General features: G+C 46.2%; 1 protein-coding gene across 2 annotated transcripts; it reads left to right on the plus strand.

The window, feature by feature from the left end:
* Positions 1-6,775: 6,775 nt before the first annotated feature.
* LOC103719106 (neuroguidin) lies at positions 6,776-15,282 on the plus strand. Of its 2 annotated transcripts, none has more exons than XM_039131854.1 (8): positions 6,776-7,021; positions 7,143-7,230; positions 7,745-7,924; positions 8,014-8,202; positions 9,040-9,213; positions 9,301-9,455; positions 11,232-11,358; positions 14,331-14,691. In XM_039131854.1, exons 1-8 carry the CDS (start codon positions 6,972-6,974, stop codon positions 14,349-14,351), a joined length of 984 nt encoding a protein of 327 aa, XP_038987782.1. In that variant the 5' UTR covers positions 6,776-6,971; the 3' UTR covers positions 14,352-14,691. The 2 variants fall into 2 exon arrangements, with proteins under 2 accessions (XP_038987782.1, XP_038987783.1); XM_039131855.1 differs by lacking the exon at positions 14,331-14,691 and adding an exon at positions 14,890-15,282 and having other exon boundaries at positions 6,779-7,021.
* The last annotated feature ends 886 nt before the right edge of the window (positions 15,283-16,168 follow it).

The following is a 16,168-nucleotide window of genomic DNA, read 5'->3' on the forward strand; positions in this document are numbered from 1 at the left end:
CGCTAGGCCAGGCATCCGAGGGTTAGGCCTCAGGAACTTCTTCCGGCGCTAAGCCAGGCATCCGAGGGTTAGGCCTCAGGAAATTTTTCTGGCGCTAGGCCAGGCATCCGAGGGTTAGGCCTCAGGAACTTCTTCCGGCGCTAGGCCAGGCATCCGAGGGTTAGGCCTCAGGAACTTCTTCCGGTGCTAGGCCAGGCATCCGAGGGTTAGGCCTCAGGAACTTCTTCCGGCGCTACGCTAGGCATCCGAGGGTTAGGCCTCAGGAACTTCTTCCGGCGCTAAGCCAGGCATCCGAGGGTTAGGCCTCAGGAAACTCTTCCGGCGCTAGGCCAGGCATCCGAGGGTTAGGCCTCAGGAAATTCTTCCGGCGCTAAGCCAGGCATCCGAGGGTTAGGCCTCAGGAACTTTTTCCGGCGCTAAGCCAGGCATCCGAGGGTTAGGCCTCAGGAACTTCTTCCGGCGCTAAGCCAGGCATCCGAGGGTTAGGCCTCAGGAACTTCTTCCGGCGCTAAGCCAGGCATCCGAGGGTTAGGCCTCAGAAAATTCCGCTCGTTGGTCGGCCAAGGCTGGCGCAAGCCGAGGCGACCGGTCGGGGCTTCAGGCTAGTCTGCTCCCGGGATGACCATCGGGTTAGCCTGGCATCCGAGGGCCGAGCCTCGGGAGATTCCGCTCGTTGGTCGGCCAAGGCTGGCGCAAGCCAAGGCGACCGGTCGGGGCTTCAGGCTAGTCTGCTCCCGGGATGATCATCGGGTTAGCCTGGCATCCGAGGGCCGAGCCTCGGGAAATTCCGCTCGTTGGTCGGCCAAGGCTGGCGCAAGCCGAGGCGACCGGTCGGGGCTTCAGGCTAGTCTGCTCCCGGGATGATCATCGGGTCAGCCTGGCATCTGAGGGTTGTCAGGCCTCAGAAAATTCCGCTCGTTGGTCGGCCAAGGCTGGCGCAAGCCGAGGCGACCGATCGGGGCTTCAGGCTAGTCTGCTCCCGGGATGATCGTCGGGTTAGCCTGGCATCCGAGGGCCGAGCCTCGGAAAATTCCGCTCGTTGGTCGGCCAAGGCTGGCGCAAGCCGAGGCGACCGGTCGGGGCTTCAGGCTAGTCTGCTCCCGGGATGATCATCGGGTAGCCTGGCATCCGAGGGCCGAGCCTCGGAAAATTCCGCTCGCTGGTCGTGCGCCTGTCGCTTGCCGCCCGACGGGATTTCTCCGTGGCCAGCTGCGATCGTGTTTCTCCTCCTCTCAAGCGTCGCCTGGGGAACACCAGATGGGCATTAAATGCTAATTGAGGGGTTACCTGGGAAATCGGATCGCCAGTTGCTGCTTGCGAGGAGTGTCAGTTAAGCGGCCGCGATACGCGCGTTCTTCGAGGCGGATGCGGCCTGGGCGCGAGCGGAGATATGTGGACCTAGGGGTACAGGCCACCCGGAGTGTCCTGCACAAAGAATGCGATTAAAGAGAATAACGCTTAGAAAATCGCGGGAAGATACGCCTCGAGAGCCGGATCGGCTCCGGATTCAATGCGCCCGCATTTATTGGAGCCACCCGCATCGGAACGACCGGGGGGCCGCAGTTTGGCTATAAATATAGGTGCAGGTGCGATGGAGCCTGCCAAGCCGGAGCTGTTCAGGTTGCCATGGATCGTGGGCCTCCTCTCCGGCGCATGGTTGAGAGACCCCTACCGAAGGAACGGGAGGCGCGCCCTTCGCGACTTCCGCCAACTAGCCGTTTCATCTGGGATCAACAAGGAGGTTCTCCCCGGCGGAACTCCGCTCTAGGCGTTTCATCCGGGATCACGTCTCCCCTCCTTGAAGTTCGGCCTCCCGATTGAGCTCCGCACCAGGCGCTTGATCCGGGACCGCGCCTCCATATGCTCTTCTCCCTTGTATTCCTTCTCTCCCCTAACACTGGGGAGGACCGGAATATCCCTTGGAGGTGGCGTTCCCCTGGAGGCAGCGGGAGCTTCGTCTGCGGCGGCTCCTCGTCTTTTTCGTGAGGCGTGGATGGCGCCTCTGGGTAGGAGCAGTGTGGACTTCTCCTTCGTCCGCTTCTTCTTCATCCGCGCTGGCTCTTCGTCTTTTTCGTGAGACGTCGATGGCGCCTCCGGTTGGAAGCACCCACTTCCGGTGGGATTGCAGCCGCTTCGGATGGAGGTTTCGGGATCCCAGATCTCCAGCTCCTCGGAGTCTCCACCTCTTCTTTACTTTCTTTACACCCTAATTTCCCTCTGGGAATTCCTTGTAATCACACGAGCACGCCGTTGTAACCAAAAATTATTGAAATGAAAAGTGTTATACATTTTCGAACTGTCTTTCTGGCATTGTCGTTTTACTGGTAATACACCCGCAGGTTAGCGGAATTCCAGCTCCTTGGAATTTTTCGACCATCTAGGGCCTCCAACTGGTAGGAGCCAGGTCGGTTTACCCAGCGAACCCTATACGGGCCTTCCCAATTTGGCGCTAGCTTCCCACCTTCCGCAGGTTGAGATGCTTTAGCTCGCCTTAGCACCAGATCTCCGATTCTGAAAAGCTTCGGTCGGACCTTGGAGTTGTAATATCGGGCCACCCTCCGCTGATACATCGCCATCCGAACCTGCGCCATTTCCCTCGCTTCTTCCAAGAGATCCAGGTTCCCTCGGAGTTGCTCCGAATTGGCCTCGGGTCGGTGCGCGGCCACCCGAGGCGAGGGGAGTCCGAGCTCCACGGGGACAACGGCTTCCGTGCCATCAACTGAGCTTCCACTATCCACAAGAACACGCCTTACATTATAGTTTGCCATAGTGAGGGAGATCACCATGGCGTCATCGTGGGGGGTCTGAACCCCCTTTACATCTTCATCACAAAAAGTGATTACATTACCGACCCTCTGCCTCTTTGCAACGGCTGCCCCTGACACTTCAGTCGAGCCCCCTGCATTCCTCTCGGGCCGGGGGCAGCCCCCAGTGATAGTGTGGATCACGCCCGCGACAGGTCGATTCTGCTCCCGAGGCTCCTGAGGGGCTGGATCGGCCGGACGCGGGTCTGCGGGGGGACGTCGGTCGTTCACATATCGACCGAGACGCCCTCGGCGGATGAGAGCCTCGATCTCGTCCCGAAGCTGGAAGCAGTCTTCGGTGTCGTGGCCGTGGTCCCGGTGGTACTCACAGTACGCCCGAGAGGGCCTCCTCCCAGGAATCTTCTTCATCTGTCTCGGGACCGGGAGGTCCTCCCGCCCCTTGATTTCCATGAGGATCTGGGCCCGGGGAGTCAGGAGAGGAGTGTACCGGTTGAAACGTCGGGGCGGAGAACGAGGGCGTAGGGCGCCGTGGTTCCTCGCCGGCGACAGGCTTCTGCGCCGACGTTGAGGCGTCGGGCTCCTCCTCTGGCATGCCTCTTTTCGCCTTTTCTTCCCGAGCTTTGGAGGGATCTCGGCGGCCTCCTTGCTCCGGTGGGCGGCCGCCTCCTCGGCGTCCGCATACTGGTTCGCCCGGGACAACAGCTCCGGGAAGCTCCGCGGCAGGCGTTTGTCCAGGGAGAAGGTGAGTCTGCCCTTCCGGAAGCCACGCTTCAGGGCTGAAAGAGCCACTTCCTGGCTCAGGTTCCGGACTTCCAGCGTAGCCTTGTTGAAGCGGGTAAGATAATCCCGCAAGCTTTCTCCCTCGTTTTGCCGGACATCAAAGAGGGAGTCGGAGACCAGTCGCCGCCGGCTACTGACGGCGAAATGGGTGATGAAGAGGCGAGTAAACTGGTCGAAGGACTGGATTGAGTTAGCCTCCAAGCCGGCGAACCACGCCCTTGCCGGGCCACGGAGGGTCGCCGGGAAGGCCTTGCAGAGGAGAGGATCTGATGCTCCGTGGAGGAGCATAAGGGTCCTGAAACTCTCGACGTAATCCCGCGGGTCCGCCGCCCCGTCATAGGGCTCGATCGCCGGCATTTTAAACCCCGGCGGATTCGGGGTCCGCAGGATCCTCGAGGCAAGCGCCGGCTGGGAGGAGATCTCCAAGTCGGCGAAGGGATCTTTGGAGTGGCCCTTCAGGACCTGGAGTTGTCGGTGGAGATCGTCCACCCGCCGGTCCAGGGAGCGCGACCGATGGGTGGGAGACAAGGTGCACCGAGAGGGGGACCGACTGGAGCGCGGGTTCCTTGAGGACTGGGGGGTCTGGGAACGCGCCCGGGCCCGCCTCTCGTACCCCGCGCAGCTCCGATGGGAAGGTCCCGGCAGAATGGACCGTGCTCGAGAATCTTCCTCGCGCCGGCGCTCCTCCCCATGGGAGAGGAAGGAGCGCGGGTTGAGGAGGACAGGTGAGCGCTCAGGGAGCAGCGGCTCCTGGGCCCGCTGCGGCGCCCGAGACATCACACCCTGCAGGTTCTGCACTGCCTCCGCGAGGGTGCGAACCTGCTGGGCTAACTGGTCGAACTGAGCGGCTTCGACCATCTGAATGGGGGGTGGAACGGTGGAGTGTTGCTGAGAATGTGTTGGAGACGCAGCGGCCTCCCGGCCGGAGGCGCGAGAGGCCCCGCGACCGGAGGCATTGGAAGCTCCACGACCACCTCGCCGTGCCATTACGATCGCTCTGAGATTCGGGCCCTTCCTCTAGCGCCAACTGTTGCTGGTGGTCCAAACCGAGAACGATTGGCACAGCGGTGTGAACGGGGTTCCGTTTGGGTTGCCTTGGTTGGTGTTGATTGCGCTCCACTTTCCACTGGGAAACCTGCAAGCAAGCCTCGCACCACCACTGGGGTAGTGGGGGCCCTCCGACGATCAAGTCAGAGGAGATTGGAGGAGAAGGAGAGATAATAGTAGCAAGTAGGAGAATGCTCTGGAAGTTCTTGCTTATCCCCCCCTTCTCCCCCCAGCCGCATATATACCAGGCTGGGGGGTCTTTCAGGGGGGTTCGTCATCGTGGGGCACGATGGAGCTGCCACTGACACGGCCGTTACAGGGCGTCGTGGGGCAGCGCTGGGTACGGCCGTGACAGGGCGTAGTGGAGCTCCGCCTTGTACGGCTGTTACAGGGGATCGTGGAGCAGCGCCAGATACAACCGTTGCAGGGAGTAGTGGAGCAGGAGGCTGCGGCGTGCCTCTGGGGAATAGCCTGTCGTTGTCGAGAGATGTCCGACTCGGGGTCGGGCTGCGGAGACGAAGATGTCCGACTCGGGGTCGGATTGCTGGATCAAGGGGCAGCCGACTCGGGGTCGGGCTGCGGAGCCGAAGATGTCCGACTCGGGGTCGGATTGCTGGATCAAGGGGCTGCCGACTCGGGGTCGGGCTGCGGAGGCGAAGATGTCCGACTCGGGGTCGGATTGCTGGATCAAGGGGCAGCCGACTCGGGGTCGGGCTGCGGAGCCGAAGATGTCCGACTCGGGGTCGGATTGCTGGATCAAGGGACTGCCGTAGTCTTCCTGGGCGCGCGTGCCGGTCACGTGGGGCATGGTGGCTAAGTTCCCCCGTAACAACTACTGTGGCGTTTTATGATATCGTAAAGTTTTATGTTATTGGCATAAACTTCGCAATGAGGAGAAATGTTGAAATTTATTGTTCAATTTTGATCCTATTAGGAATCTTGTTTGTTTAGTTGATTATTAATTTTAAAAATTTTAAGATTCTATTCTTGGTTTTATTCTATATAGTTATATTTTTTACAATAATTATCTATTTTAATAAGCGCTGGTTTTTGAATTTAAATACGAATCAAATATTTTATTCATTAATGCTATGTTTAAAGCGACTATTGGTCTTTTAGTATGGCATGAAAAAAAAACTTGATTTTTAAATTTAATCAGAAATTAAATATTTTATTTATTAATAATTTGATTAGGAAATATCGCATTTATTGGTACTTTATTTAAAAAATGGTTTGTGTTTTAGGACGATAATTGATTTTCTATTTAAAGAAACTGTTGGTCTTTTAGTATGACGTGACAAAAGAGAGTGAGCCTTAATGAGAAGTGGGACAGTTTTTGGGTGACTTAATTTTTTAATTAAATATATATTTTTTATTTTTTTATTTCTTATTTTTTTTGTGGTTGTTTTAAATTTTGGGTTGGCGCAACCGATCTATTCCGCGTAGCGTGGTGTCCTACGCACTCCACTTCCGCCGTCGGCTCCTCTCCTTCTCCCTGCTGGCCGAGGCCGTCGCCGCCTCTCTACCCGCGCCGCTGCCAACCCCCGACCTCCGCCGCTGCTCGCCGAGGCCGTCATCTTCCACGTCAAGGCTTCCGCCGTAAACATCCATACGGACCTCTCCCGCGTCCTTCACGCCTTCGGCCCCTTCTCCCCCTTCCGCTCCTCGTCATCCTCTCCCGCGAGGACTCCCACCTCCTCTACCTGGCCTCCCTCGCCACTGCTCGCCGCTCCTTCGTCCCCATCGCCTCCGGTCGTCAGCTCCTCCTTCCACCTACGTCGTCCGCGCCCGCCTCGGCTCCCATCCCCAGCCTCTCCTCCTCGCCGTCGACACCAGAAGCGACGTCGCCTGGTTCCCCTGCTTCGGCCCGCCCCCCCGCCCTTTGATACCTCTCCGTCCTCGGCGGTTACCGTGCTCGCACGTCCCCAACCGCACCTACCCCGCCGGCACGGCCGCCTGCGGCTTCAACCTCACCTACCGCTCCTCCTCCTTCGTCGCCGGACTTGTCCAGGATTCCCTCTCCCTCGCCGCCGACGTCGTCCCCGGCTACACCTTCGGCTGCCTCCATAAGGCCGCCGACCCTTCCGTACCCGCGCTGGCCGCGTCTCCGCTTTATTAGTTTCCTTTTTTTTCCTCCCGCTAAGCTGAGGTGGAACGCCCTGTCGACTAAGGCGGGCTGCTATAGGACCGGTCTACAGACGAGCTGGTAGGCCGGGTCCAGGGAATAATTTTTCCCAACCCAAGCATCCGAATCGGAACTCAACCGGTTCACATCACGCCTCTCCGGGTCCTTTTCAAGTATTCGCCGGGTAATACCGCCTTTACCCTAAAGGGCGCCGATTAGGGCAGCGGCCGGCGGGGGCAGCGAGAGTATTAGCTATGGATGGCCATGACGTTCCGAACGCTGGTGGCGATGAAATCCTAATCAGGTGAAGTTCCGTCAAGTTCGGAATCTTTCTTTCAATTTCTTGATCGTCTAATCGGGATGTCTGTCTTAAATCCGGTCGAAGCCTAATAATTTTCGGATTTTAATTGAACTAATGGATCCAGGGAAGCTCCTCAGCTTGTTAAGGTGCTGAAAGAGATGAAGGATGGATTGGATGCCGTTAGGAGCAAATTAGAAACCCTAACCCAGAAGGTATTCCCTAAAGTCATTCTCTCCATCTTTCTTCTTCGGTTTTTTTCAGCGAAAGGAAATTCTTGGTAAGTTTTATACTTTGGTGTTTTTTTATTATTATTTTAATCTGGTTTATTCGAATATTTCTTAAACAATTTGCAAGGATTAGTGATACAGAAATCTAGTGTTAGTGTTATTCTCTCCTTCTTGTGTTTTTTGCTAGCAAAAGAAACTGCTGGTGAATTTTGTGTTTTCATCTTTATTCATTTTCTCAGGTTCTTTCCCGAGTTTTTGAAAGAAAATTGTAAGGTTACTGATAGAGAAAACTGTAATGTTATTGTAGCATACTTAGAAAAGCATCAGATAGTATTGCTATATCAAAACCAAAGACGACATAATTTTTTTAATAATATTTCGTATTTTCCTGCACCAAATTTTTCTTGGGTTTTGGTTGATTTTTTTTTTTTGAACTTTGCTAAGTTCTGGGTGATTTTCCAATAAACAAATAGTTTTGTCTACAACGGTTGCTCATCAGGTGAGGCAAAAGCAATTCCCAACAGCAGATGGGATGAGCTACCTAGAGGCAAAGCATCTTTTGCTTCTGAGCTACTGCCAGTCCATTGTCTACTATTTGCTTCGCAAGGCAAAAGGGTTGTCAATTGAGGGCCATCCTGTTGTTCGGAGCCTTGTGGAGATCAGATTGTTTCTCGAAAAGGTCTGTCTTTTTTCCCATTTTCTTGATTTATGCTTGCTTTTGAAATTATTCCTGATCATCTCATATCCTTCAAAATAATTATATTATAGATTCGTCCAATAGATAAGAAGCTGGAGTACCAAGTTCAAAAGCTCACCCGGGCTGCTGGGAATGTTGCATCTGAGAAGACAGTGAGCGTCGATGTGAATGAGAAAGATGAGAGACAAAAGGAGGAGGACCCATTAAAGTACCGCCCAAATCCTGACATGCTTGTTAGCAAGTCAACACAGGATGCCCAGGTGAGCACAACTGTATTCAATTTTTTTTTTTTTTATCTCCAAATTTTGTTTTGGTTTATTTTGTGGTGGCCTGGTTTGTTGTTTGGGCTCCAGTTCTCAGATATGGTCAATCTTATTTCGTTCTGTGCCTGCTGGAGTCGATTTTTTTTGGATGTCATAGCAGTTCATTGCCATGTTTGCACCATCTTTTTTATCATCTCCTCACGATGGTTAGACTTAAAATCTTGAGACATTTCTAGATGTATTACCATGCTGGCACACCAGGCAATCAGATTTTTGATTGTAAAAGTAATCAGCATAGTTGATGTTGTCTGTTGGAAGAGAGTCTGGAAAGGGGAGAAATTAGAGAGATTGATAAGGTTGGAAATCTTATAATTGCTAATAGGTCCAGATGCTTTAAATTGCCTGGCTATGATCGGATGCTTTGGTTAAACTCTTTGTTTTAATTGGTTTTAATTTTCCTTTTTTTATATTTTTTTCTGGTTAAAGTTTCCTCTACTTTGCCTGAATGCTGCTAGCTTTGCTGTTTTATGTTATTCAAGTCAACTTTATTAATATTTTAGATTTTTATAGATGCTTGCAAGAGTATGTTTCGATATGGTGCCTTCAGCTGTTTACAATCAAATATATTCTTTTCCTTTATTTCTTAATTATTGAACAACTTAATTGAAATATGATCCACCAGACATGATGGCAAAACATTTTCTAAGTCGTAAGAGATCTTAGCCCTTCAGGTTTGGGGTTGAATCTTTGTTGTATCATTGAGGAAGCTGAACCTATATATGTTTGTTCTATAGAGAGGATAGATTCCTGAGATTGTGTAATGCTGCCCTTTAGGATAATGGAGGCGTTTACCGTCCCCCAAGGTTTGCTCCTACAAGCATGGATGAGGATAAGATAACAAAACAGGAGAAGCAGGCTTTGAGACGGGAAAAAGAATTGTTGCGACAGGCAAAACAAAGTTCTTATGTTAAAGAGCTGATGGATAACTTTGAAGATAGACCAGAAGAGGTAAATTTTTGGTTACCATTCATATTGATAATCTGACTAAGTGCTGGTCTTATCAACTTTCTGATCTGTGCTGCAAATTGTCTGCAGGTGAAAGAAATTGTAGGAGCTGAAAGCAGAGAGCTTACAAGGTACATAGCGAAGCGAGAGGAGCGTGCCAGGCAGGAAGAAGAGCTTTTTATTCGTGCGCCAGTTGCAAAAGTGGACAAAAGAATAGAGAAGCACATGAAGAAGTCAAGAAATGGGTATGTACTATTGTTGTGATCTCCTTGAAAGAAAATATGGGAGTTTGTATATTTTATGAAGTAACCTGGTAATATTGTTGTTAGATGTTATATTAGAAATTCTGTCTACTCTTAAAGAGGAGTCCCTATTGTCGACTTTTGCAACGGAATATATTTAGTACAAATCTGGAGAGAAAGTAATGCAGCAGCTATAACTTAATTGTGGGCAGTGGGAAATAGTAGCAGAAGGCACGTTATCATACATGTTGTTTAGGAAACAGAAATGTCTTGCAAAACATAAAAAAGAAAATGTTAAAGGAAGTGAGAACCTACCAAAGGACAATGACTTGATGAACTGTTTCAAATTTTTAAAAGTCAATTCCCCTTCAACCTAGCACAAGAAATCATTAAACTATGTGGCTCGGTGTCCCAATTTTTCAATTCCAAAAGTAACTCTAATTAGATTTCTTGATTAAATGTTTAAAATATTCTTATAGTAACCCTAGTCAGGTTTTTTGTCTTAAAAGGCATAAAATATGCTAGACTTTCATAGAAGAGATTCTGGCCTTTTTGGAATTCGGGAATAAGGAAAGGTGCAAAGACAGCACGTAGAAATAGGCGAGAGGAAATTTGATTTAGCGAGAAAGAAAGGATTCAAAATCTTTTATAAAAGATATCTTGGTACATTTGGTCTTTAAGAACTTTCAAGGGAAGAAAGAATTATTTTCAGATCTTTTTAGAATCTAGACTTTAGTTAGATTATCTCAAATCTAAAATCCTTAGCATGCACGTGCAGCTGCACATGCACTTTAACTAGTGGCAATAAATATGATAACAGGATAAAGAAAAGGAATAATATAATAATTATCAATATATGCTTAACCCAGAAATGGGAGATGGATGGGTAGTCACAGCAACAGGAAAAAAAAATTTACATTACTCTTTTCAGTTTCAACATTGGAAGATGATGTGGTTTTTCATTTCTTTACCCTTTTCTGTTTGTCTATTTCCTATTGGGTAGATGACTCCTCTATGTAAAATGCGAAAGCCCCAAATCCAGCTGACTTGCTGGGCCTTTGTGCCAATGCTAAAAATTTTGATTGCAAGGAGAAACTTTTTAGACTATTTATGGACCAATAGGGCCCACAATTATAATACTTCTCTCTTGAACAAAGCATGTGCATTGTATGTGGAGAGTAATAGTGAATTAATGATGAAAAGAGGAAGGGAAAGAATCAAAACGTTATAATATTTTGACCGTCTTGTTCTTTTTATGTTCTTAATTGTTGGTTCAAGAAATAATAGAAAATTGGAAGAGAAGCTAGACTGAATTGCTCATTCCACTACTTACACAAAATGGAAGTGCTTTCAAAAGTAAAGTTCATACTGCTCCTTTGTAGGAATATACCTTCAGCGTGCTTGTCATTGTTTTTCTCATTTTCTGTTAAACTTCCTCTGCAAGCTGAGGAAGATAAATACTAGGAGCTTGGAAAGTAATTCATAACCTTGCACTGAACTGTCCAATCAATTACAAAGGGTTGCAATGAATTTCAGATGATCCAGGTCAATCCATATTTCTTTGTAAACTTCTTGTTATGTTCCTCATAGTAAAGTTTTGTTTAACTACTCAGAGAGCACAACCATAACATGGGCTAGACATCTGCTCAATATAATGTCTTATTTTTTTCTCCTTTGGTCATCATCATGAATAGACTATGGTTCCACAATTTGACCATTTCGATTTCTGTATGCATAACTTGAGATTTATGTAGTGTTGTATTTATGGTTCTGTAACAGATTGCTGGGCTTGGCCGATGGATTCTACGATGAAATCAGAACATTACATCTAGAAGAGAAGGAAGACGACAATAGTACTAGCTACATAAATGCTAGTAGGGGAAGGAAAAAGAATAATAAGCGCAAGGTATATTGAGTTCGAGATAAAAAATTATATGTTAAATCCCTGTTCTTTTCCTAAGCTTGCATGTTATTACGTTTTATTCTTTTGTGTTGCTCTAGGTTACTGCAACATACTGCACTATAATTCACTTCAACAATTCCAAACAAGCTGATCAGTGATTCTATTTTACTTGTAATGGTGTATATGCTCTTTTGTTTTTCTCAATTCTGTGTTACTACATTTATGCAAGAAACAGTTATCATCATTTTATGGATTGTGCATTGATGAATGCCTGCTAATTAATAATGATTTCTTCATCAAGTGATTCTTGAACATGTCAACAATTTTATACAAGTGAAGGAGGATCGAAACAAACAATATGGTAATTTTCAATGACATATAAACTTGGATAAAAGATAATTTCAAAATTTTAACCTGGAAAATAAGTTAGGGCGTTTTATATTCATAATGTTCCTGCTTTTTCCCAAAATAAGAGAAGATCTAATAATTGAATAGCTGAATTGACTGCTAGCTGTTGCCTCTGCAATGGACTTGGTACAAGTGAAAGTCTTCAGTCTAACTACTTGCTTTATATTTTTAATCTTTATAATATTTCAAAAAGTTACATTTTAATATTCCTTGAGGCATTTAAGGTGAACGCGAAGGATTAAGAGCACTTCCAGGATTTGATTTAACTTGTAAAATTTATATTATCCTACGAAATATTGTATATGTTGTAGCAAATACCATAGTTAGCTCATTGTTGAGCTTCCTTAAACATCTTTCTCATTGGGTGCTAAAACTTGGGCTTTAGATTTTAATGAGATAGTTTGTCTTGCTTGTTTGATGCTTAAATGTAATCTAATTGTTATTTTAATACAAATCTAATTTTCCTTGGGTCGTGTGACTGACTTGTGAGGAACAAGGAATGAAGGGTCTTGGCTAAAAGATGAACTAGCTTCTCTCTCTCTCTCTCTCTCTCTCTCTCTTTTAATTATTTTAATATAGAACTAGACCAATATTCGAAATAACAACCATTATAATAGTTTAGGCCCCCTCATTTACATTATTATATTTAATTACGGGGAAAAGATGATGGCTGCTATAACATGTTAATTTTCATTATAACGGTCCATTATAATACAAATAATTATTATTATTTTTCATTTGTCCTGTTTCTCGCAATAAAATACCCTTTGTCAAAATTCAAACTCTTTTTTTATTAATTTTCCCTCTAAAAGAGATTGTAGTGTCTGAAAAATAGAGTTTCTTCATCAAGTGAGACATGGTTGGAAAACTAATACTTTTATTTTTTTGATTTTGCCTTTTGTTCCAATCAGTATGCTGTTATCAAAGGCTGTTCTAGAGATGATTATTTTAATACTAAAAAATTGAGAAAGCACTTTTTGAAGCAAAAAACGACCGTTATAACCATTATATCGGATGATAACAGTCTTGGTCAGAGTCTGTAAATAATGAAATAGATCCATTATGGAAACCTTGCTCAAGACTTCACAATCAAAAGTAGGCACTGCAAACATCGATGTCACGTTTGCTTGTGCCATGTTGTAGTGATAATATAACTTGACGATGAAACAAAGAGTTTTTTTCTGAAAAAGAATAAGCCAACTGGAATAAGTTGTTCTTACAGGGAAGTAAAGCAGCCCTGCTACTCTTGTGCCATGTTGAACTGCTGTTATTATTTAACGGGGAGACAGAAAGATTTTTTTTTTTATGAAGAATAAACCAGCTGCAATAAGAGTAGTTCTTACAAGGAAATGAAGCTGTCTCATTACCTTCTATTTATCCTTCCTTTTAACTTAAAGCTTTGCTCCACTCTGGTTTCCGCACCTCTTTCTTAATCTAGATGTTAGGCTCACGTAGCCAGCCAAGGTCTCCACCTGATGTGCAGCACAGTGGTATCCATCCTCTTGTTTTTAGCCTTAACACAGGCTGAATAAGGCATTTTGTCAGATGTGTGCTAACTCACTCATTGCTTACATTCTTACCATGGGATTTGAGATTATTTCTCCATACAAATATCCTTGTTTGTATCTCACTCCTTTTTAGGATTTATGCATCATATCATGAATCAATCCCAAAATAACAGCATCAGTTAAGAATGACCAATATCAATTGCAGTAGTGTTGTAAACTATATGACAAGGCACATAAATTAAAAATCCGCTTTATAGTTCTTGATCTCATGATCGTAAAATATTGGTAGATTTAAATTCACTGGGTTATAATTTACATATTTTGGTGGTCTCTAACCTGTGCATCCATCAATGCAAAAATGAACAGTATTGGTTTGTAGTAACCTATGCACCAATCGATACAAAAATGAACAGTAGCAATTGCAGGAGTGTTGTAAATATATGATAGGGCACATAAATTGAAAATCCACTTTATAAATCATGATCTCATGATCTAAACGTATTAAATTATAGGTAAATTTAAATTCACTATGTTATGATGATTAGATCATGGTAAAACATATTATTGTGGTATTGATGATTAGGTTACTGCAAAAATAGGTGAATTTTGGTTTTTAAGCTTTTTTTTTTTTTTTAAATGCAGATCATGTTCAATGGTTTGGATCTTGAATTTGGATACTATATCATTGATTTTCAAGGCAAGATGACCATATTAGCTATCCTCTTAAGAGGATATTAGCATCACTCGAGTAGGTGCTCTTGGGAGGATAGCTGTGATGGTCCTCTCATCACCATCCAAATTGAAGATTCAAACCATTGGACATAATCTATACTGCAAAAAACACCCAGAAATCAAAATTCATATATTTGAAAGTATATGTTACGCCTATTTAAGCAAGTATATATATATGTGTGTGTCTTTATGTATATATACATGAATATATGTAATTTATATATACTTCCGTATATACATATGTCTATGCACATAAATATATGCAATTTATATATCTTGCATATATACATTTGCAAATACTTGGTACATGTTGATATTCATGTGCAGGTACATGTACATCACTATTGATCCCTGGGTCTTGATAGAGAAAAAAAGTTGGTGTGTCTGGCCATCTATCTCTGGGAAGAGAGAGAGAGAGAGAGAGAGAGAGAGAGAGAGAGATGTACTAACTCTTGTTTATTTTCCCCCTTGTTTTTTTTTTCTTCCCCGTCTCTTTCACCTCTTTTTTCTGGTTAGTTTCTTTCTTTATTTCTTTGATGAGCAAAAGCAACTTTCTTCTTCCGTATGTGGCTACTACCGTTTTGATTTTGAAAAAGTCATGTGCATAGCACGTGACAAACGCTGATAAGCAAGGGTCACTTGGGCATCTTGAGGCTTGTTTATTTTTATTGAAATACTGTACCAATTGCATAAGCAATACTCATGCAAGGAATGCTTGTATGCTTATCTACTTGGTCATTAATCCTTTTGTTAAGCAAAATGATGAACTGCATATTACCAGCTTCTCTGCTGCTAGTGTTTCTTGTGAATGGTGCGCACAGAGTTTCTATTCCTACACTGACTGTTCACTCATACTCATTGTTGACATCTTCTCTCCCTATCGCAGAGGAAACACTGAGAAGCAATCCCCAGCGGTCATTTCTTACTGCGTGGTGTTTGGCATGCAAGGCCATCAATGGAGCTCAAGATTTTGCTGATGAGAGTTGATTAGAAAGCCCATAAGTATTAGCATCCATGAGTTTGCTTGTCGCACAGGAGAAACAAGAGAAATTCAAGATGATGTAGCTCTATGCTAGTTTTTACCCCTGCTGTTTCCTCAAGGCTAATCTGTTTAATTTAATTTTGCAAACCTGGGTATGTATAATCAAATTAGATGGTTTGTTTGCCTTTTAGCTTTATATTGTCGGGATTTTAGTGTGTTAGTCCTCTGAAACTAAGGACTTTAGGGTCTTATTAATGCATCTCCTGAAGAAGCTTCTTTTGAGGATTATTGATTTCAGAGACTGATTCTATTGAAGTGTTTTGCCTTGTCATTTTGGTTATGGCGGAGTTCCTAAATTGTGGCATTTAGCTTTCCTCGAATCACCATTACGAAGTAGATCATGGTACATCCAAATGTTCTATGACAGTGAAGTTTATCCAAGTATGTATGTGTGTGTATAAACACACACATACATACTTGTATGCATACATATACATACATGTTGGGAGATTATTCAAGTCACGACACCTCGGAGGCGCTCGACCGAAGAGCGCCGGCTAGAGAGGCGCTCGACCGAAGAGAAAAAAACACCTTAAGGCTACTCTTACCATGGGGACGCGCCGAGCTCAGCCCAACATTTACTAGAGCGTCCTCACTGATGAGGCCGTTCAGTAAGATGCCGCCCCCGAGGCTGCGGATGGCGTCGAGGACCCCCTGCTCACGCGAAGAAAGCCTGGGGACTTTGTTAACAGATTTGTGATGGGTTGGCCCCCACCTAGGGTCAAACCCCCACGTCCGCTTAGACCCCAGGAAGAAGAACTTCTTCTTCCAGTCGTGGATGGACGAGGGGGCACCATGGAAGAGTGGCCGACCCGCCTGAAGGGCGATATAGAGCCACTCTCCGTCTTCCAGATTCGACTTTAGCACAAAAAGTCGCCGGAAGACGTTAACAGAGGTCGGAATCCCCTGCAGTAAGCACAGCGACAGAAAACCGATCACTGTTCTCCAGACGTTCGGAGCAAGTTGCGCCGGAACCAACTGGTATTCCGTCAGCAACTCATTCACGAAGCCGTGAAGAGGAAACCGTAGGCCGGCCCAGAGTGATTCCAGATACACTCCAATCCGGCCTACCGGAGGGTCGGTCACCCGATCCCCCTGCCTGGCGGGTTCCAACCGGAACCCT

The sequence above is a fragment of the Phoenix dactylifera genome, chromosome 11 (genome assembly GCF_009389715.1).
Source record: "Phoenix dactylifera cultivar Barhee BC4 chromosome 11, palm_55x_up_171113_PBpolish2nd_filt_p, whole genome shotgun sequence".
NCBI classification, from domain to species: domain Eukaryota; kingdom Viridiplantae; phylum Streptophyta; class Magnoliopsida; order Arecales; family Arecaceae; genus Phoenix; species Phoenix dactylifera.

Excerpts from the sequence above, each read along its gene's own strand:
- LOC103719106 (XM_039131854.1), top strand. The coding sequence starts at position 6,972 with ATGGATGGCCATGACGTTCCGAACGCTGGTGGCGATGAAATCCTAATC. Across the intron at positions 7,231-7,744 it reads TAGAAACCCTAACCCAGAAG|GTGAGGCAAAAGCAATTCCC; the intron begins GTATTCCCTAAA and ends GTTGCTCATCAG. Across the intron at positions 9,214-9,300 it reads TTGAAGATAGACCAGAAGAG|GTGAAAGAAATTGTAGGAGC; the intron begins GTAAATTTTTGG and ends AATTGTCTGCAG.